Below are 21,201 nucleotides of genomic sequence, written 5' to 3'. Positions count from 1 at the left end.
GCAGGTGCTAGTATTGTTGACGAGATTCTGAAATTGCATTTGCTGAGGGCCCATTTCATTTGCATTTCTATTAGTTTCCCGTCGATCCGCCTCGCTCGTTATTGGGTGGCCTTTGCAAACGCGCTCCACAGACAACACCCACCATTGCCATCCGATAACAGTGGCGGTGGCGGGGTTCTTGGCATTTGAATCGCATTTCGTTGGTTTTTGAATTTTTTCATATTAAAATTCACATGTTTTCTATTTTTTTAAACTAAAAAGTAAAAATCAATAAATACATATTTGATTTTATCAATAACCGCATTAAAATTAAATAGATTATATGGAACAATTCCGCATACAAAAAAAATCGATTATTTCACTTTTCCGCAAATATACATTTTATAATTCTTAAAAAAAATTTTAAACACTTTTTTCTATTAAAATAAAAATTTTCACATTTGAATCACGGCTTCTGCTCGTTCATCTTTTTCAAAGCTAACGCATCTGCGCATCTGTCTGACTGCTCATTTCCCTCAATCCAATCCCATAATTATTGCGGTCGTAAATCTGAGGTGTGCTTTTAATTCATAGGTTTCCTAATGGATTTGTCCTCATTTTCTAATTCAGTCTAAAAATCGATTTTAAATTTGTTTTTGTCTTTCTTTTAACATTCACCTCCAAAACTAATTCTTTCAGATAATCATGATGAGCAGTAACGAATCTCTGGGTAATGACCTACTTTTTCCTGATGATCCATTTATCAGTGGTGTTGCATTCATACATGACAACGATAACATGTTCGAAGATTTGTTCAAAGATACTCTGCTCTTCGATCAAGAAATGAATAATGCGATGCCCATTGTAAATGAAGAGCCGACGGTGGAACTTATGGAAGAAGATTCGTTATTCAACACCATGAATCTGCACGACACAGTTGGAATTTATGGATTCAACCCGCTTGATAGCTTTGACCCATTCAGTACGACTACACATGACTTGCTGTTTTCGGAGGAGCGGATGAATTCTCAAATGAACACAGTTTTCGATAGTCAACCAGGAATATCAACTAATGTTACACCTGAAAATGTGGCCAGTGTCGAAGTACCAGAGAAGATTGTAGATACTGTTGAAACATTGCATCAAGAAGATCAAAAAGTCGCTGAAAACAACAACTATGAGTTTGAACAAGATCATACAGCACCTACACCTGCGGTAACTGTTGCGAAAACTACTACAACAATCAGCAAGTCAGCAGTAAAAAACAACATCCCAACAAAAATCAGCAGAATTTCTAGCAGTCAGCCATCAAAACTAGCTGCTGCATTCAGAAATGTGAAGAAAATTCCCTACAGTACTCCGACGTATGTAGCCTACCAACAACCAGCATATAAACCTACGATACCAGCTAACGGTCAAACTAAAACTTTGTATCCGGTCAAAGTTCTTCCTGTGATGAGCAAGAAACAGCTACCTGTCCGACCAGTATTGTCCTTGGATCAAATGAGAAAGAAGATTGCAAACCGAAATCCACTGTACTTTCCGGAAAGTCAGAATCAGGGAACTCAAGCTCAACCTTTGGAAAACACTGATTCAAATGTTCCGGAACCTGAGAACAAACCAATCTGCGAAGAAAATGCAAAAACTGGTTTTGATAACGACCAAGTGGAGGTTTCGGTGTCTACCGTTGGAAGTGTGTTGAAACAAGCAAACACTTTTTGGAGTAAGCCATCCCGTATTATTATTTTTACAATCAGTTAATTTCAGAAATGTCAACATTTGTTCCAAGAGATATTGCATCCAATTTCATCAAATGCAATTATTGCAAACAGGCATTCACCACAAAACTGGCTTTAGAATTCCACGAAGTCGAAAGACACCCTTACGTGTTTGCATTCAGATGCACTCTCTGTGATGAGATTTATTCGACTATTCAAGTAGCAAGCAAACATCTTGTCGGACATCATAAAACAGATGCAGCACCATTGGTAATTTACTTTAATTATAATAAGTCATTCCGATATTTCAGATGAACAATGCCATTTTTGGAAATGACCAGAACAATGAATCTCATCTGAGAAACGCAAATCGTCGTATTTCTGGAATGGTCTGGAGTTTTCTGAGCAGTTATCTTCAGAAAACCGGAAAAATCACAGGAACTGCAGTTGAAGATAGGGAAACTATCAAGCTACATGCAAGAGCATTGTTTCATTCTTCTGCAGCAAAAGTGAGCTTTATCTCATTTACGTGATAAAAAATATTTTTTGTTTTATTTCAGGCAATCAATGACAACTGCAATCAAACTTCACCAGGCCATCAATCGCCAGCTGATACTGCCACAATTAACGATCTGCTCAAAATAACCTACATCTACGGACCATTCATCAGTCGTCTTCGTGTTGACTGCATGCCGGCTGATAAAGTTCTTCATTTTTCGGAACCGGAAATGTTTGAACCTGAAGAAGACAAGTGAGTATTTTAGGCAGTTTAATTTTAATGAATACTATCTAATTCTTAATTTCAATCATAATATATCATCTTTCAGGCAATCAAAACCAACAGTTCCAATGGTTGTCTTCCCACCCAAAAAGACCATAGTCTTCCATCCGCCGCCAAAAGCTGCTGCATATAAGAAAACGGATTACACTCTTCCTCCATTGCAATCTCAAAACTTAGCCTTAATCAAGGAGAAAAAGATTCCCGTTTTCATGCCAACAACTATCGTTCGTCCACTGACCGGTAACAAGAAAATCAAGTACCAAGGGACTGTCAAGGGGCAACAAGTGTTCAAAGTGAAAAAAATCGTCAAGTCGCAGGTGAGGTCAACATGTGGATAAACTTAATTCACAACACATTAATTCCAGATGCCAGCATTGGTTCGTCGCATCGACTACTCTCCATCTTCTCTTTCTTGATCTCGTTCTAACTGATTTAACACATTCTTGTTACAAATTGTATGTAAAATTCAAGCATCAAAACGCTGCAAATCAAATTCTTAAATCTAGTCATTTGTCATGTTTTAACTTTCAAACTGGTGGCTTCCTTTTTTTCCATTTTCATCAATCATTCCGTCTGTACTCTCTTATCAACATGCACATACACTGTATTCTGTATTTATTTCATGTATAACATTTGACCATTATTGATTGTAACTACTAACGCCATTTGCTCATCCTCCTTGTTGACCTGTCGCTCTTTTCCCCAATGAAATAAAACTGAGACCTTCTACTCGCCATTTTTTTTCTCAATTATCCTCTGTCTTGTGAATTGTTCGCCTTGAGCGTCAAGTCTCATCTACTTTTTTTCTCTGCTGACCACCCATTGAACGGTTCTCTCACGCGTTGCCAACACGGCATAGCTCGCTCTTTTTCCTCTATTTGCTGGGTCGATCGATCGGGCCGAAATGTCCGCCGCACACGATTGTTTTGAGATGAACGGCGAAGGCGATAACCGACGTGGACCGAAGTGAGATAGCACACGCTTTGAATAGGTCATACAAGAAATGTAGTAGAGAGGCGCACTAGAGAAAGAGAGCACTACTTTCCATCATCACTGCAGAAAAAAAAGAGAGAGAGAGGTTCTGCTCAGTAGTCGTAGTCTCGTTCTGTCGTTCACCTCGTCTCAACATCATCCAACATTCTGTATGTTATTCACACATCCTCTAAGCTTCATTATGAATACGTAGGGAAACAATATCTAAATGAGAGTGTTGAGAAAGCTTCAAAGAGTTAGTAGTCTTCATTTTCTAGTTTTTCATTCCTCTGAAGCCCTTCATAGTGTATCAAATTCGAAAAGTGCATGTGTTTCATCACATCTCCTAGAAACATGTTTATGTTTTCATTCCTCTTTTTGCTAACACTTTCCAACAGAAACCACTTCACTATCGTATCTGCGTCGAACGATAATGCTGCACTCTTTCCAATTTATTTATCAACTGATAAGTTTAAGAGATGAATCAATCTTTACACATGACCTTGTGTTCCATCTTGATTGTGTCTAATGGAAAAACGCTTCATCATTGAGTTGGCTTGCTCACAGCTCAGTTTTATTTCTTCAACACATCCGCACTTTTTCTCTGCCTTTGTCTTAGTTTTTATCTTCTCATTGTTTCCTGCCCTCCCATCTCTCATACATTATTCTGACCACCACTTCTATTTTCCAAATCAATTCTGTAGATTTTGAAGGGGTTACAAACGGGCAATGTTCAACGAAGAGGTCAGAACTGAATACGATCCACTGATTAGTGGATTGGAGCCGGAATCATTTGATACAGTATTCCAAGAGATATTCTCAGGAATTAAAAACTATTTGAATGATGACGAGCCTCCTGTCTCAGAGAAGCCCAGCGACTTTTTGAAACTGCGTCTAGATGAGAACATCCCCTACTTGGATCCTAATTTTATGCCAGTGCCGCCTTATCCGGATTTATCACCTGCCGTTCTGCAGCCCCCACTACCAGTAATTGAAAAACCGACTGAACCGAGAACTAGAACTCGTCAGTATGCAATGCTGCGCTGTTCGTGTTCTCAAGATTTCGTTTCTCAGTTTGCATTGGAATATCATGAAACCAAATGTCATCAACACTACTTCAATTGGTTTTGCTCGGAATGCAACATTCGCTACGACACTTTGCAGCAAGCAAGTGATCATTCAATGATGACTCATTCTGATGGGCAGATGCCTTTGGTGAGTTTGAAAACGTAAACAATAGTTGTTTCGATTATTATGAATTTCAGTTGGGAGATGACTTTACCCGAAGACCACCGGGACCATATATGATGCAGGCGTTAGCCCGACGCTCAACAGACTTTGTCAAGGAATTTTTGTACAGTCGTGGCAAGAAGACCGTCATGACAGCATCATACTACATGCTTGCAAAGTGTGAGCTTCAAGCAATCTCACCTATGAATGTTGGTCTGGTTATTTACAACCAGGCTAAAACTGATCTGCTCACTACGGTAAATAACTAAATACTTAAGATTGACTCTGAGAATCATTATTACAGATTGACTCAGCGGAACACGAAGATTTCATTTCCTACTTGAAGAGCATGTTCATTTACGGGAAATTCATCAAACGTGTCCCCCTGGATCACTACTATGGACCGACAACTGTTTACAAGACATTGACATTCACCAGCATTCCATCCAAATCAAAGCAACAGTCAGAACAACCTCCAGCGGGGAGATATGTCGGTGCAGGGACCATGAGAATTGCTGGGACCCGTCCACAATATACTGTAAACCCGAAATATCGAGTCACTCAGTACTCCAACAATCAATATCGCACTGTAAGTTCCTGAATTCGCTGATAGAGAAAATAATACAGCTGTTAATGATTCATATGTTTTCCACCAAATACGCATTTCCAGATGTTCCATCTTCCAACAACTCCACGCAGCAACAACTACGCGCTCATTCCGACTAGGCCAGCATCAACTGCTGTTCGACGTCTTACTGCTCCACCAAGCTATACTTTGTATCCAGTTCGTAGCAACGCCAAGTGATGACCTAATTGAATACCCGATTTTTTGTTTCGCACCATGTCATTACTCACTTCTCCACCCATTGTAATTGATATCTTCTTACTTAACTTATAATTTTTTTGAATATCAAAAAAAAACTGCGACGTTACTTATTTTCGCTTTTGTTGTTTTTTAACCGGATTTTTTCTTCAATTTTCTTGTTTTTTTCTTCTATTTAATTTCAAAGATTCTCTATCTAAAACTATTTTAAATGTACCGTTTCATGTGTCCTGCTTCTAGGAATTCCGTTCTCTTTCTATTTATTGCCGAAATAAATAACTGCAGGTCGCTGAAAACCTTGTTAAACTTATTTTTGAATAACAAAAACTGTGATTTTTGTTCTGCTCTCACTGCCAGAAACCAAATAGTGAACCGAAAATCGGGTGGTCGAGAGTGCACCGAGAATGCGCCAAGCGACTGACTGACTCATTTCTTGTGCGCAATAGTGAGACGAATTTTCGTTTGCGCTATTTTTGTTTTTACTGTTGTTGTACTTCATTTATTCTCTTTTTGCTTGTTTTCATTACGATTTTTAATTGAAAAATAATTTCAGAAGCCCATGTCTGCAATCAGAAAAATAATACAACGGCAACTCTTTCAAAAAGACGATGAACGCATTCAAGCTATAGTTAACGTATCAAAATTGGATGGAAAGAAAAAGAAAAATCAGACACTTCTCTGTTTGGCAGGTAAGAAAGCCACATTTTCAATCCTTAAGTTTAAAAAAATCAATAATTGTTCAGTTACTATCGAGCACCCAATCGCTGTTCGTTTGTATTTCGTGAAAGGAGAGAAAGATGATACATTCAAAAAGAAGGACCGTTTCAATCTCCGAGAAGTGAGAGAAATCGATGGTATTAATCCAAAGAAGGTGAGTTAACTTGAGAATATACTAAAAGAAACCAAAAACCTGACAGTTTGCCGAGAAATTGTTCCTGTCAAAAAGATTTCACAACTTTCAGCCCTCTCCGGAGTTTCATATTACTATTGGCGACCGTCAATATGTCATTCTAGCTGGATCTGCTGAAGAGAAAGATGATTTCATTCGAGAACTATACAAGGTGAGCTCATTCGAGTGCTATTCATATTCTGTTATCCTGTTTTCAGCTCTCATGCCAATATCTCCCAGTGCAAATGCCTGATTTCTGCAACTTCTCGCTTCCTCAACTTGAGGCAGAGGCTTCAATCATTCCGATTGAACTCCCCGAACACGATATTGCCATGCAAAGTGACTATCAACCGGTATCCAACAAAGAAGATGCAGATTTCCGGAAATTGATCGAACGGGCTGAGCTGACCATAGGCGATGCCCATGTCTTTGCAGAAATGCTGACTGAACAGTTACAGTCTCTCGATGGAGCCAACATTAATTCTATGATGGACAGTGAGAACTCGGTAAACCAATTGCTTTCGAGTATTGACGCAGCGTTGACTGGTGTGGAATCGGTGGAAAAGGAATTGGATCGATGTGATGATATTCTTGCGGTAAGAAAATTTTTTGGTTGGCCAAACAAAAAATAAATCTACATTTTTTAGTTTGTGAGAAACAGCATCGAGCTCATCGAAGAGAAAGATAGCTTGTCAGTTGTGGAGAGAAAGAACAAACAACGTCTCAATGAAGAAGTAATTTCGTTTGTTAAATCATTGGAAGCGGTCACAGATGCACATATCGACACTTTGAAACAAGCTAACTTTAGTAACCCAGAGAGGTTAGTACTTCATTTTCGTTTCCTTTATAACCAAGCACAATTTGTTGCTTTACTTGATAAAAACATACTAAAATTGTACATTTCCAGTGTGCAACGGTGTACGGACGCTGCACGAGCAGTGGCTCACTTCTGGCACGGACGGTTCTCTAAGCCGATGCTTCAGATGAAAGCTTATCAGGACAGAAACGATGAACTCACTGCAATCGATGTGTTTGTGGACCGGCTTATGTCGCATCTCTCTGCACTTTTCTCAAACTTGGTACTTCTATTTTTTGATACAAGCAGATGAAAAATGACATTCCGTTTTTAACTAAGAAGAGGCCACCGTGGTTGTAGTATTCTAATAACTTGTTAATTTCCAGAACGACCTCTCGTTGGATCATGAATGGCATGAGTTGTGCATCCCCAAGCAATCTCAGAGGTTTCGTGCTCTTTCACCACTGTCTGATTTGATCAATTGGCTCAAAACAAACCGTCCAAAAGCATGCAGTTTGGTCCTACAAAAGTATATTGACAGCACTAACCTCCTCTACAAACGACTGTTCGACAACTTCTTTGACACTCTCATCAGCAAAGTGCCAAAGGCAATTGGTTCCGAGAAGAAGTCAAGTATGCCTTTCCACTAAACTATGTCAAAGTAATTTCCGTTTTTTTTCAGAAACATCAGATTCTGCAAACACATCTCTTCGCTCCGATAACCAAAGTTTCCTGAGCACTTCCAGTGAAATCGACACTGAGGTTCTTCCACAACTCATTGAGACCGTGTTAGCTGAGTTGAGTGCTGTCATTGATGCCGAGCAGAAATTTGTTGTCCGTTTCTTCCACATCAACTCTGAACTCCTTGCTCAATTTGACACGACTTCCACTGGGAGTGGAGATAGCTCGAGTCTCGGAGGAGGACGAAGCATGGAGAAACATATGAACGAACAAGTCAGACATGTAATGGGAAATCTGTTTGATTCTCTCAACATCCATCTTGACAGTTTCTGTAGAGCAGTTTGCAGACACAATCCAAGGTAAGATACAAATTAATTAGAAGAAGTGTCTTATTTTGTATGTTTTCAGCAATGTTCTCCTGTTGTTCGTCATCATGTCAAAGAAAGTTTTGCTTCCACAGGACCCAAGTTCTTACTTTTCAATCACCTTTGGAAGTTTAGTGGTATTGATCAAGCGTCAATTCGATGCGTTTATTGTAAGTTCTAAACAGAATTATGCAAAAATGTTTTGTTTATTTGCAGCAAATGGAATGTGGCCAATACTCGGAGGTTCGAATTGCGAAGAAAACAAGAATCGGGATTCTTCCTTCAATTTCTCGCTTTGCGAACTTTGTTCGACGTGCCGAGATCATATTTGAAAACGCTGAGAGACGTACCGATTTGGAAAAAGCATATTTCAACTTGTGTCGTGCAGTTTGTGACGGAATTCAGAAAGCAGCTGCAAATCCTTACAGCAAGTCCCCGTCATCGGTTGTCAAGTTTGAGAATTACCAGGAACTGTGGTGTTAGTTGCAATGAAATGCAATTATGAATTTTATAGTTTTTTCATTGCAGCTACTCTCTCCGAGTTGAAAATCTCATGCCTTGAACAACAGCGTAAAGATGCAAAAGCCCTCAAGGAAGAGCATATTGATGCTTATGTCAAGGAGTTTATGGGCCGACCACTGAAAGAAATTCAGGTAACATATTATCATGCAAAACTAGTAATATTTTCCTTTCAATAACTCTCGAAATAAAAATTGCAGACATTCTTCGATAACGTGAACAACTTCATTGAGAAGAAAGGAATTCGTCCGGAGGAAATCTCATATCAGCAACAATTCAGCAGAATTGAACTGAAAAAGGTAAGACTAGAATTTAACGGGTTATTAATCCTCTATTCATTTATTTTGTAGGTCATTTCCCAACACCCTGGAAAAGAAGTCAAGAAAGGGCTCGAGCAATTGTACAAGAAGATTGAGAAGAACTTGGTTGCCAACTCTTCCCTTCTTCAAGTTGTCTGGAGAGATATGCAAGAACAGTTCATCAAACAGATTGCCGAGTACAACAAATTGATTCTCACCTGCTACCCTGCATCTAAAATTGAACTGGAAGTATCGACAGACAATGTACTCCAGTTCTTCTCCGAAATCGCTCAACAACACTGATGTCATTGTTTTAAGTATTCGGTTATTTACTATTTGCCAATTCGAAACTACAAGTTTTCTTAATTTATCGAAAAATATTTAATAGGCCCCATGTTTTATGCATTACTTCATACTGTGATATATTTTAATAGTTCAACGATTATTCTGATTTTGTTAATTTTCTGTAATATAATTATACGGGTGCTTTCCCTTTCTCAAAAATGGCTCTGCTTAATGAAAATACCATTTAAATAAATGTTTGACTTGACCATTTGCGGTACAGTTTGAAAAAAAAACTGTTATTGAAGTTCTATTCCTATGTCTTGTATTGTTTCTATCCAAATTGTATTCAATGTATCCCCATCGAAAAATTGTTCTGTTTCACAAAATCCTGATGATGGACAAAAGCATCGGATTGATGAAAATTGGGTAGCCGAAAAAACTGAATCGGACGATCCGGATTATTGGTGACAAACACACGGCAAGTGAAAGTGTTGCACTGATAGGATACGATACGAGAATATGCCTTTTGGCCTCCTCCCCGCCGACTTTCTACCGCTTCACTCCCGGTGTGTATCTGACTTTCACTCGTCTTATCTCGAGGAATCTGGAGGAGGGACAACCGATCCGCGCGCAAGCAACACGGGAGATATGGAGGAAAAGCAGCAAGAAGACATTTTGATGACCTTATTTTCTTGTCGTTGTCGAGACGGTCGTTGTCCCTCCCACGCGCAGCTTTTCATTGTAGTTCAAATCTATTCTCATTGACATCAACCTGCCAATTGTTTCTCGGATGTATACACCGATTCTCTACCTTGCGGCTCTTTTGCCGGTGGCCTTAGCATCCTACTGTGGTGAATCAGCCATCCCATACACATTCCAAGTAAGAATTGTTCATTTGAACTGCGGAAGTATAGTTTCTCTTAATAGGTACTCCGGTCAGGATTCCCTGTACTTGGTTGCGCTAGACCAAAATGCTTCGGATGGACTGCTAACGGAACAAGAGCTGGTGAAACTGCACAATTCTATAGAGTATCCGGAAAGGAAGATGGATATTTGAGAAGATCTGACCAGTTCATCAAACCTCCAAGCAAGAATCCAAACTTTGTTCCGCAACTAGCGGTGAGCTTTGTTTTTTGTAACATATTACCGAATAACATATTTTCAGATTTGCGCCGATGACTACAAATCAAACTCATGTGAAGCAGGAGAATGGGTTGGAGGACTTTCTCCACAATCTGATCCATTCACCGATAACCTTGAAGTACGATTGTGAAACCTTATCAGGATCTATTCAAGCTTATTATTTCAGATGAAATGCTGCAGCTATCAAGTTCTCATCAACTCCCAAGATCGAGGTAACGCAGTTGTCAAGCAGGGACAATTGGTTGTTGGAGGAGAAGTATTGGACGACGGAAAACTGGTTGCCTTTGATTATATCTCCAATTTGAGCAAGACTGTTTCCAAGAACGGAACGTGAGTAGCAAAGATTATATCTTTGTGTAGTTAGCATGCAATTCGTTAGCATTCAACTAATTAATTAATGCATCATTGAATTACAGTGTTGTCTATGTCGCTACAATCAAGAGAATGCCTTGTTTCGATGAGGACCAACCAGAGGAAGCAAAGAAACAAGAAGTAGGGCTATTTCACTACATATTCATTATGACAACTTTCCAATTTTTTAGAACACCATTGTCGAAGCCGCTGCTGCCGTTGAGCAACAAGCCACTACTCCAGTTACCACCACTGCTTCAAACCAACCTTCCGCACCAGTCCCACAAATCAACCAACAAGCTCAAGTTCATGGAGTCCCAGCTCTCAATATCCGACCATATGCTCAGCAACCACAACCCACCCAGGGGGCTTACCCTGCTAACACTAATCCAACAGGAACTACCAACTATGGACAGTTCTCTCAACAAGCTTACGGAGTAGCTCAAAACGGACAATGTATAGTTTTAAGCCAAGATTTATGTATCTGATATGAGATTTTTAGATTCGGGATACCCACAATACGTTCAACAACAACCACAGGTACAATATTATCAAGATCCATTTGCTGCTATGATCCAACAGCAACAACAGCAACTTCTTCAACAGCAAGGTACAAAACTGGAATTTGATTCTGAGAATCTATATTATGAATTACAGCTATTGCCAACCAACAACTTCAACAGCAACAACAACAACAACAGCAACAACAACAGCAGCAACAGCAACAAATGGCATTTGCCCCACTTCCACCATTCCCTCAGCAGATGATGTTCCCACAGCCACAAGTTGCTGCTCAACCAGCCGCCGCCACTGCAGCTGGAACTGCAGCTGGAACTGAAACTGCTGCCACCCAACAGGTCGTCGCTGGTGTCCCACAACTCCCAGCCGCCCAAATGCCACTTAACGTCCTCCCAGTATCAACCCTTCCACCAATGAAACTTCCAAAGCTTGAGGATCTGCCAAAGCTCCAGATTCCAAGTGTTGAAGATGTTGAACAAGTCATCCCACCAGTTCAACGTGCCATTCTGACAAGTGTCGCCAAGTTCTTTGGAGTGCTCTAAATATCCGCTCATCTCATCTATGATTTCACTCGTCCTCCAATTAGGACTTCAAAAGCTCGTACTAATAACACTCAATTCTACTATTTATCTGAGAACAGTAATAAATACAATTTTCAATTATGACTTTACAATAGAAAACAAACGTAGTGAGGGCGGAACAAAAAAATAATACTCAAGAAAATGCGCAAATGGCGCATTTTGTGTGGTGGGGCTGGAAATTCACAAATAAACACGTCATATACCGGACGAAGCCGGCCGGTAAAATGGCAACAGAAAATAATGATGAGTTGGTTGGGCGGTGGAGATTTAGAGTGGAATGTTTCCGTGCTTCTTCCATGGGTTCTTCAACTTCTTGCTCTCGAGCATGTTCAAGTCCTCGCACACCTTCTTTCTGGTCTCCGATGGGACAATGATGTCGTCAACGAATCCTCTGACAGCAGCTGGGAAGGGGTTGCTGAACAACTCGGTGTACTCCTCCTCGTGTTGGACGGCGTGCTCCTTATCGTTACGGAAAAGGATGGAGACAGCTCCCTTGGCTCCCATGACAGCAACCTCAGCAGTTGGCCAGGCGTAGTTGATATCTCCACGAAGATGCTTGGATGACATGACATCATAGGCACCTCCGAAGGCCTTACGGGTGATGATGGTGATCTTTGGGACGGTGGCTTCAGCGAAAGCGTAGAGAAGCTTGGCTCCGTGACGAATGATACCTCCGTACTCTTGGGAAGTTCCTGAAAGACGAGAAATTATAATGATTCTGATTCTTTGCATAGAAATAGTTTACCTGGCAAGAATCCGGGAACGTCGACCAAAGTGATGAGTGGAATGTTGAAGGCATCACAGAAGCGAACGAAGCGAGCTCCCTTCACAGACGAGTTGATGTCGAGACATCCAGCAGCAAACTTCGGGTTGTTTCCAACGATTCCGACGGTACGTCCGTTCATTCTTGCGAAACCAATGACCAAATTCTTGGCGTAGTCTGGCATGATTTCGAAGAAGTCTCCCTCATCGACAAGAGCGTGGACGACGTCTTTCATGTTGTAGGCAGCAGTAGATTCCAATGGAACAACAGTGTCCAAGGATGGGACAGTTCTATCCCATGGGTCCTCAGCAGCACGGATTGGAGCAGCGTCAGTGTTGGAAAGTGGAAGATAGTTGAAGAGCTCTCTGAGGCTCATGAGTGCATCGACGTCGTTGTCGAATGCTCCGTGAGCAACTCCAGAGGTGACAGTGTGAGTCTTGGCTCCTCCGAGCTCTTCCTGAGTGACTTCTTCGTTGGTGACGGCCTTGACAACATCCGGTCCAGTGATGAACAAGTAGCTGGTGTCGCGAACCATGAAAGTGAAGTCAGTGAGAGCAGGCGAGTAGACGGCACCTCCGGCACATGGTCCCATGATCATAGAGATTTGTGGGACAACTCCCGAAGCGAGAACGTTCTCTTGGAAGATGTCGGCATATCCGGCAAGAGACTCAACTCCCTCTTGAATACGGGCACCACCAGAGTCGTTGAGTCCGATGACTGGAGCCCCGACGAGCATAGCCTCTCTCATGATTTTGACGATCTTCTTGGCATGAATTGAAGACAATGATCCTCCGAAGACGGTGAAATCCTGGGAGAAGACAAAGACGGTACGTCCGTTGATCTCTCCACGTCCGGTAACAACAGAGTCTCCTGGATACTTCTCCTTTTGCATACCGAAGTCGTTGCAAGTGTGCTCAGCGAACATGTCGTACTCGCGGAAGGTGTTTCTGTCCAAGAGCAGATCGATACGTTCACGGGCAGTCAGCTTTCCCTGAAAATGGTTTATTTGATGAATTACCTTAGGGGATAAAGTTACTTACGCGAGCATGTTGAGCGTCGACACGTTTCTTTCCACCACCGAGAAGAGCTTTCTCTCTGGTATCATCGATCTTCTTGGCGACCTTGATAGTATGGGCGATAGAGCTGGTTGCACGGGTCGGCTGAAAATAATACAGTTCATGAGAGAGTCATCTGTAGATTGGTAACTTACATGGAGGACACCGTTGAACACTGGCAGTGCCAGTTGACGAGCGAAGCGGGACAACATACCCAAAGCTCTGAAAAATGAAAGATTTGGTAAAATAAGAATTTTTGAGGAGTTGCAAAGAGACAAGAATGAGAAGGACAGAAAAACTGAGCGGTCAATGCTCAGAGAGAAACGAAAAGGGTCCGAGTGTAGTGCAACTTCGTTGTGTGCGTGACATTTAGAAGATTGCAGCGCGCAGAAAGGGATGAGAGAAGAAAACGAGAGAAAATGCGCCAGTGCACCACGGTCACGGGAAAAAGGGATGGACACGTCAAAGGGACAGCACGTAGGCAACAAAACAAAAAATAAGTCGACATCTTCTCAAAAAGGTAACTCTCTCAGCAGCAGCAACAGTCAAAGACGAAATGTTGAGATATGAACATTTGGGTAACCGACTTGTTTGTCGTCGACCGATAAGACCACAACACGGGAATGACCACCGCCTATCGATCGGTTGTGATTCTTCTCTGAAGTTGCAGAAAAGCAAATCGGTTATCGCAAATGTTTTCTTCTTGTTTCGTTTCTCAATTGGCAAGGGCATTTGTTTATTGAAACCTACAGAAAATTCGCAATGGAGCGCATTTTCATCGCCTCAATGCGGCAAAGGCCGTCTTGTTTGTTTGTGAGCGATTGCGCAGTGGCCAAAAAACACAACACGAAAAGACAAGGTGAGGAGAGGAGGGGGCAGAGAAAAAAAGAATTAATAAGGGGCAGAGAGGACCAAGAGGAGAGAACCGTCCAAGACGAGAATGGTCCTCACAAATGAGGAGGAATTCGCCCCTCAACCACTGAGACCAACGAAACAGACTGTGTGCGCGGATTATCCCGCGCGTAGAGCCAGATCGAATCTTCCAGTAGCGGAGTGTCGTTGTGCGTGCAAACCGTTGTGTTACTGGCAGACTACTCGGCAAGTCTGATCGACCTAACAATTGTCGTTTCTCTCTTTCTAACCTTCTGAGACTCCATTGAAACATGTTGAACACATCAAGGTTCTTTTGAGAAAAGATAAACGAAAACAACAAAAGTGATGTTTTAAGATTTTAGTGTTAAAAATAAGAAGGGGTTTGCTATGAGATATCAACCAGAATAGGACACGGATAGCGATGAAAGTTGATTAAGCTGCATGCATGAATTCCTTTGAAATGATAACCTGGAAGAAAACCTCAATTTCAATTTTATATCAAGTTGAACATTTACATGAACTATTTTCGTCAACTGTTCGCTAGTACCACTCTGTATTCACAACTTGAAAACACAGAAAACATCAAGAGTTCCGATAATATTTCGAACAAACACTTTTCCCATCTATTGACTCTTTTTGGACAGTATTCAACTTCAATAACTCTATTCATCAGCTTTTCCCACTGTCAAAACACTTTTTTCACACATAAATATTATTTTTGCAAAAAAAAGATCTTGTTTACTGGTGAATGATGTTCAGGAGATTACATATGCAATATTCCAACTTCTATTCATGTAAATCATGAAGAAAATTTCGCAATATTGTTTGTTTTCCCACACTGAGTCATCCGCCACATTGCAAATAGTCGTGTATAAAACCGGACTAGCCGTCAGAAATAACCGCTCTCCAGGTCTTTTTTCATTCTCCGAACCCACTGGAAACTCAGATTCGTCAGTTTTCTTTTTGTTTTTCTTTTTTTTTTAAGCCACCAGTTGAAATATAAAAACTGAAGTGTCAAACCAATAATTTTCCCAGAAACCCTCAAACTTGAACCCAAAAAGTAGTATAGGTGGTATTTGTTTTGCAATTCTTCCAAGGTATTCATTTCACTCTATCTCTGCCAGTTTACCAGTACACTTTCGTCATTCTACGATTAAATTTTTTTCCTACATGGATTCGGTGAACCATCGTTCTTCTCAAACGAAACAGGAACTGAAATATTCTTTGAAAGTATCAAGAATTAAATTGAGTTTGACCTATGGCCATTAACCGGTTTCCTTTTCTCTAAAGTGGAGGAAGAACAACTCTTTTTCTAAATTCGAACCGAGAATACTATCTTTTCTTCTCTTTTTGCATTTCACTTCCTCGTCTCCCGAATGCATCGTGTTTGTATATAAACCTTTCAGTGTGTTCACAGAATACCTTTTATTCTAATGTTTGCACTAACTTTTTCACTTACTTTTTTTTACAGTATACGATGTCTGAGAAAATTGCTGACGGATTCGGAAGCCTCGGCGAGCTTTGTGAGTACCACTACTCGTTTGTTCAAAACGGAAAACTTACTTTGGTTGGACGCAAGTGTAAGTGATATCAATACATGTGTAATATATAAATTTCATACTTCCAGTTGTCAACCAACCAACCCACAACTGGGGACATCGTGTTGCTTTTGCTGGAACCTATGTTCTCACTCTTGATAAGGAAACCAACCAATGGGAAAGACATGATGTACGCTTGTTTTACTAAACTAATTTTTACCATAATTTTTCAGTTCCCCGAACTCGTCGGCGATGAGAATGCTGAGGAGTCGCTTTTCGTCAAAGATGACAAACTCTACTTGCTCACTTTTGTCAACTTTGGAAGCATTGAGTTCAAAAAGTTGTTCAAATGGGAGAATAACTCGTTTAACGAGATCACTTTGAAGGTGAGTTTAACTGCAATGAATTGGATAAGCACATGACATGTGGTTTTTCAGGCTCCTGAACCTAAATCCATTACCGAAGGACAGAAAACCGATATCATCACGGCATCTGGAACCACTTCTAATGGTGCTTCAATCATCGTTGCCAGAGATGACAATTGTGATATTCTTCTCTATTCACTCACCGTGAATGGTGGTTCTGCAACCATTGAGAGATCTTCTCATATTCCAATTGACTCTAACCCATTGGTAAAAAAGATTATAGCATCTGAAATCTATGTATTTCATATTACAGAGAGGTATGCCGGTTCTCGCTGAAGTCGTCGGAGACAAAGTTCTCATCAGTTACGGTGTTCATGGATGTGGATTCCGCTGGGAGAATAACAGACTCTTCGTGTTCGACTTGAAATCCAACAGTGTTCGTCACGTGGATATTGAGGGAGATTATGACAAACTTCCACAATTCTGTTTCTCTGGACCACGCTGTTCATTCGTCAATAAAGACACAAACTCGTGGATTGTTGCCGCCGGTTCTGTACAACAGGGAATGACTGGAAGTGCATTCTATGGATCTGTCTGGGCACTCAAAGGAGACGTTTTTGATGAGAACTCGAAGGCTACATGGGTTGAGCTGCCACAAACCGTCGAGGAAGGTGATCATATTTTGGATGGTTTCAATTTGTACACTGTTTCCAAAGAGGCCGTCTCAAAAATCAAATTGGATGAGATCTAATATGTATTTTCTCTGTATTTTATTTTATAATTGTGTATGATAATACCCTGGTGGATCTGTACTAAATAAAGTATAATGGTGATAAAAGCCTGATGAAATCATTTATGATGAGTGAAAGGAAAATAGAATCAATTACACATTTACAACTTTTGCAGATTTAGGAATTCCTCCTATTGTCTTCTCCAGTCAATGAATGCCTGATAGGCGACGGAGAGACACTTCGTTCGGGAGAACAACTTGATAGGTTTAATACTGATTTCCTCCTTGGACCATGCCTGAGATATTATCAGAAGTTCAATTATTAGCCATTTGCACTTACTTCCTGTCTGACAGCCGCTCCAATCTATCCCATTCTTCTTGATAAGTTTCATACAGTTTCCGCGGATCTCGGCCGTACATTTCCTTCTTTTCGCGGAATCGTTTCGGAACTGAAAACATAGATAATTTGATAAGAAATCACTTTTGATTGATCGCTAACCTTTTTCTTCTTTCTCGTAGTCTTCAACGTTTAGACTGCTTTGTACGGTCATATCTTCGAATGTAGCAGGCGGTTCAATGATTATCACACTTTCACATTTGTTATCTTCAACTAGTTCAGTATTCAATTCACATTGAAAAGTATCAAGATCATCGAACAATTTCTCTTGTGCTGACTGGTTCATAAACTCGTTGGATAGCGCTTGAAAAATTGGTTTTTTGATATCCAATTCATATGTGGGCAGTGGTAATGGGCTTCGAGGCGCAGGAGTATCCCTGGAAGACGTATATTATAAATGCAAAAATAAATTGGATGATTAGTACATCTTGAATATAAATGGGTGGTCTTCTCGTGGTGATGGTGGACTCATTGGAGGGTTCGATGGCCTTGTGGAACACGGAGAGTGAATAATGGAGCGAGGAGAAGGCTCATCTCGTGGCTCATCATTCAAATCTTCTGGTGGCTCTCTTCCTTCCTGAAAATGAATGAGACTTCTACTTTGGACGTCTGAATGATATCAATCACCTGTATAGCAATAGTTCTTTCAACAACGTTTTCCAAGTCCAATGCATCAATCATTCCGGGCTCAACTCCACATTTTTTACCAACAGCGTGAAGAAGATCTCGCACTTTCAAACTGTAATAAAATACAAAACTTTATCAAAAAAGAGAAGAAAGGAGAAAAGGTCTTTACGTTTTACCACCAAACCAAATTCTTGTTTGCGCCGCATTCTTCATTTTCTTGCCCCAGTAGTGTAACTTTTTCATGTATTCAGAACCAATATCTAGAAGGAAGGAGTTAGGAAGTATAGTAATTTGATTGGGTAAACTCACTGATTGCTATAGTTGTAATAGCCAAACCGATGCAAACGTATAAAAATGTAATGGGTAAAAGCTCCACCCGTATCGGAACTAGTTGTCCGAAATCTATTGCAGTAAGACACAAAAAGTTGAAATAAAGACCATTGAAAAAGTCTAATTCTCCATTCAGTAAGGGCAGTAGTAAAGCACCGACTGCCACATATACCAGAAACACACAAAGTAAAGCCAATGACGTGACTTGTATTGAAGACTCCTGAATACAAACTTTTCCTAAGAGCTCTTAGATAGTAGAGATACCTTATAAACTTTTCCTGCGAGCGACGCTTTCGACATTCTCCTCTGTTGTCGGTAAGCCTCAATCTGAAATTCCCAACTGTTGATGTGTACAGTTGATTTTATTGTTGTACCTTTCGTCTTGAATCTCCAGCAAAATTATTCAGGTATTGACCAACGTTGGCGATGATAATCATAGTCACTGGTATTCCACATATACCGTATACAATGCAAAACATTCTTCCCGTATAGGTTATTGGTGCGATTCTGTTATACCCTAAAAAAGTGTGTAATGATTTATAGATAGATGACTTATGATGTCGGTTACCTAGTGTTGTCACAATACCAAAGCCATACAATGTAGCGGTTACAAAGTTCCATTCGCTCCTTTCGTCCCTGAAATAACCGTTTTATTGCATCTATGAAGATGATTCCTCACTTCTCCGGCTCAAAGCAATCTGCAATTTTTTCCGATATATGTTCTTGATGTGTGTGGTTTCGGTTCCATCTGTGGACGGAATGTAGGATCTGAAAAAAGAACGATACATCTCACGCAACCATAAACTAATTACTGAGAACAAATCCACACATTCTTATAAATGATGATTCAATTATGTTCTATAAACCGGCTCATAATATAAAAGATGACTCAAAATCTGAATACCGAAACAGGAAAACAACACTTACTTGAGAAACACAAGCTGTTCTGTTCGTTCTTTCATTACGTTTCATCTCAGCATGTGCATCAGTCTCAATTCGATCAAAAACAAATCCGCCAAGAAATGAGTACAGAAGAACAAGCATAAGAAGTGAGCAATGTAGTGTGAACGGCTTTGCATGCTGGAACATAGGCTGTAAGTTAGTGGGTACAAAAGTGATATGAATGAAAACCTCGACCTCGAATGCTTGTTTTTTACTCTGTAGATTGTGCATCTGATGGGACCTGACAAACACAGAAATGAATGTTTGGAACGACGGAACGGGCAATTTTATGAGTGGCGGATAAGTAATGTGCATTTCATTATTTTCAGGCATCTCCAGTCGTATTTAATTTTTTTCGCCATTCCTGGAGAATGGCGAAAAAACTGAATACTAATTGGTAAATTGGCTAGGTCAGTATTGCTGTTTTTCTCACTAGTGAATAGTGAGATCAAACTACAAAATAGACAAGAACTGATTTCAGAATAATTCTACAGTACCCTATTAGAATATGCAAAAATCTTATTGATGGAAAACAAGAAGAAAACAGAAACAAAACAAACACATTTTCAAAAGGATGATGATGAATGTAGAACGCAGTAACGATACATCCGAAATTAGAAAGCTATCAGCGAACTGGATGTGGAGGACCACACATCAAAACGTAATTGAACTGGTACTGAGGACCAGCTGAGCCGCCAATCCTTCTACTCGACACTCCGTCCCCGGAAAACTGGTAGTGTCACATCATTTAAAGTACGCCACTGGGTTTGGCTCAGCGGTGAGTGCCCCTCTACCACGAAAAACCCCGAGATTCATGTACAGAGCACAAAATAAAAACGGAGAATTGTGGGTGCTCGGTGGGCTACGACTCTCCTAATTTCATGCAGAAATAACAGCTTCTCTTTTCTCTCGGTTTTTATTTTTCTGGTTTTCTTCTTTCTTCGCGTCAAAACAAAAAAGCCATATTAATTTGGTGATACGTTTGGAACGCACATCAATTGAATTCATGCTGAGTTTTGGTGAGACTACACTCTCACAAAATGTCTTGGTAATTAAAAATTATAGAAATGAAGTAAAACAAATCTTGATATTGTAAAATATGAAAATTAAGAAAAGAAAAATTCAGGTGAAAACCTGTTTACCGCCGTCCTTGTAACAGTTTTCGAAAAAAAATGAACAAGGAACCGCCAGGATAATGAGAGAAGAAATAGTATACTTTCACCAAATCATTCCAGACTAAACATTTCAGAAATCTTCCGACTTTCCGCTTGAACACTTGCCCACATGTTTTTCTGCATTTCACATGTTTCACCATAAAGAGAGTGTGAAAAACAAGCTAAAAATCTTAAAAAACAAGTACCTCGCATTTTTTGAGCCGAAGGAATCGGAGAAGCAGTTGCAGGATAAACATCATCTGTGTTATCTGGAAGATGGATTGAGAATTGAGAAGTACGTCAGCTACAAGCGGAGAAAAGATAGATGGTATCAGAAAAGAGAGAAAAGATTTATAGACAGGGTGGAGTCAAAAAACAAACGAGGTTCTTTTTTCTCAGAGCAAGAATAAATAGAGATGCGATCTGGTTTTTGATAGTACATTTGAATTTGAAAAAAAGTTCACAATGGATAACAAAATGGATACGCGCTTTGTCT

At 40.3% G+C, this 21,201-nt stretch overlaps 8 protein-coding genes across 8 annotated transcripts; 6 read left to right on the top strand and 2 right to left on the bottom strand.

Moving 5' to 3' along the window:
* Nucleotides 1-684: 684 nt before the first annotated feature.
* GCK72_024031 (uncharacterized protein) lies at nt 685-2,894 on the top strand (the record flags this gene model as incomplete). Its single annotated transcript, XM_053735683.1, has 6 exons — nt 685-1,702; nt 1,747-1,916; nt 2,009-2,206; nt 2,258-2,448; nt 2,525-2,795; nt 2,844-2,894. 6 exons carry the CDS (start codon nt 685-687, stop codon nt 2,892-2,894), a joined length of 1,899 nt encoding a protein of 632 aa, XP_053579249.1.
* A 1,285-nt stretch (nt 2,895-4,179) lies between these two features.
* On the top strand, nt 4,180-5,485 carry GCK72_024030 (uncharacterized protein; the record flags this gene model as incomplete). The annotated part of the gene is made up of 4 exons (XM_003118043.2): nt 4,180-4,665; nt 4,716-4,937; nt 4,985-5,269; nt 5,351-5,485. The coding sequence occupies 4 exons, from the start codon at nt 4,180-4,182 to the stop codon at nt 5,483-5,485; spliced, it is 1,128 nt and encodes a 375-aa protein (XP_003118091.2).
* A 577-nt stretch (nt 5,486-6,062) lies between these two features.
* GCK72_024029 (uncharacterized protein) lies at nt 6,063-9,355 on the top strand (the record flags this gene model as incomplete). The annotated part of the gene is made up of 13 exons (XM_003118111.2): nt 6,063-6,192; nt 6,247-6,374; nt 6,466-6,564; nt 6,611-6,988; nt 7,040-7,212; nt 7,300-7,471; nt 7,575-7,821; nt 7,871-8,228; nt 8,278-8,404; nt 8,451-8,712; nt 8,763-8,887; nt 8,954-9,052; nt 9,104-9,355. 13 exons carry the CDS (start codon nt 6,063-6,065, stop codon nt 9,353-9,355), a joined length of 2,550 nt encoding a protein of 849 aa, XP_003118159.2.
* A 772-nt stretch (nt 9,356-10,127) lies between these two features.
* GCK72_024028 (uncharacterized protein) lies at nt 10,128-11,892 on the top strand (the record flags this gene model as incomplete). Its single annotated transcript, XM_003117810.2, has 8 exons — nt 10,128-10,217; nt 10,265-10,456; nt 10,503-10,598; nt 10,647-10,810; nt 10,897-10,972; nt 11,023-11,287; nt 11,334-11,441; nt 11,489-11,892. 8 exons carry the CDS (start codon nt 10,128-10,130, stop codon nt 11,890-11,892), a joined length of 1,395 nt encoding a protein of 464 aa, XP_003117858.2.
* A 279-nt stretch (nt 11,893-12,171) lies between these two features.
* On the top strand, nt 12,172-13,472 carry GCK72_024027 (uncharacterized protein; the record flags this gene model as incomplete). Its single annotated transcript, XM_053735682.1, has 2 exons — nt 12,172-12,451; nt 12,685-13,472. 2 exons carry the CDS (start codon nt 12,172-12,174, stop codon nt 13,470-13,472), a joined length of 1,068 nt encoding a protein of 355 aa, XP_053579248.1.
* On the bottom strand, nt 12,199-13,961 carry GCK72_024026 (uncharacterized protein; the record flags this gene model as incomplete). The annotated part of the gene is made up of 4 exons (XM_003118230.2): nt 12,199-12,623; nt 12,677-13,685; nt 13,735-13,854; nt 13,905-13,961. 4 exons carry the CDS (start codon nt 13,959-13,961, stop codon nt 12,199-12,201), a joined length of 1,611 nt encoding a protein of 536 aa, XP_003118278.1.
* Nucleotides 13,962-16,099: 2,138 nt separating this feature from the next.
* GCK72_024025 (uncharacterized protein) lies at nt 16,100-17,276 on the top strand (the record flags this gene model as incomplete). The annotated part of the gene is made up of 5 exons (XM_003117872.2): nt 16,100-16,202; nt 16,250-16,350; nt 16,394-16,546; nt 16,598-16,792; nt 16,839-17,276. The coding sequence occupies 5 exons, from the start codon at nt 16,100-16,102 to the stop codon at nt 17,274-17,276; spliced, it is 990 nt and encodes a 329-aa protein (XP_003117920.2).
* Nucleotides 17,277-17,433: 157 nt separating this feature from the next.
* GCK72_024024 (uncharacterized protein) lies at nt 17,434-19,782 on the bottom strand (the record flags this gene model as incomplete). The annotated part of the gene is made up of 12 exons (XM_053735681.1): nt 17,434-17,551; nt 17,596-17,704; nt 17,755-18,029; nt 18,078-18,229; nt 18,280-18,391; nt 18,449-18,539; nt 18,589-18,829; nt 18,874-18,936; nt 18,984-19,126; nt 19,178-19,245; nt 19,289-19,377; nt 19,537-19,782. 12 exons carry the CDS (start codon nt 19,780-19,782, stop codon nt 17,434-17,436), a joined length of 1,707 nt encoding a protein of 568 aa, XP_053579247.1.
* Nucleotides 19,783-21,201: the final 1,419 nt, after the last annotated feature.

The sequence above is a fragment of the Caenorhabditis remanei genome, chromosome X (assembly GCF_010183535.1).
Source record: "Caenorhabditis remanei strain PX506 chromosome X, whole genome shotgun sequence".
Classification (NCBI taxonomy): Eukaryota; Metazoa; Nematoda; class Chromadorea; order Rhabditida; family Rhabditidae; genus Caenorhabditis; species Caenorhabditis remanei.
This window is presented reverse-complemented; position numbering and strand designations above follow the sequence as displayed.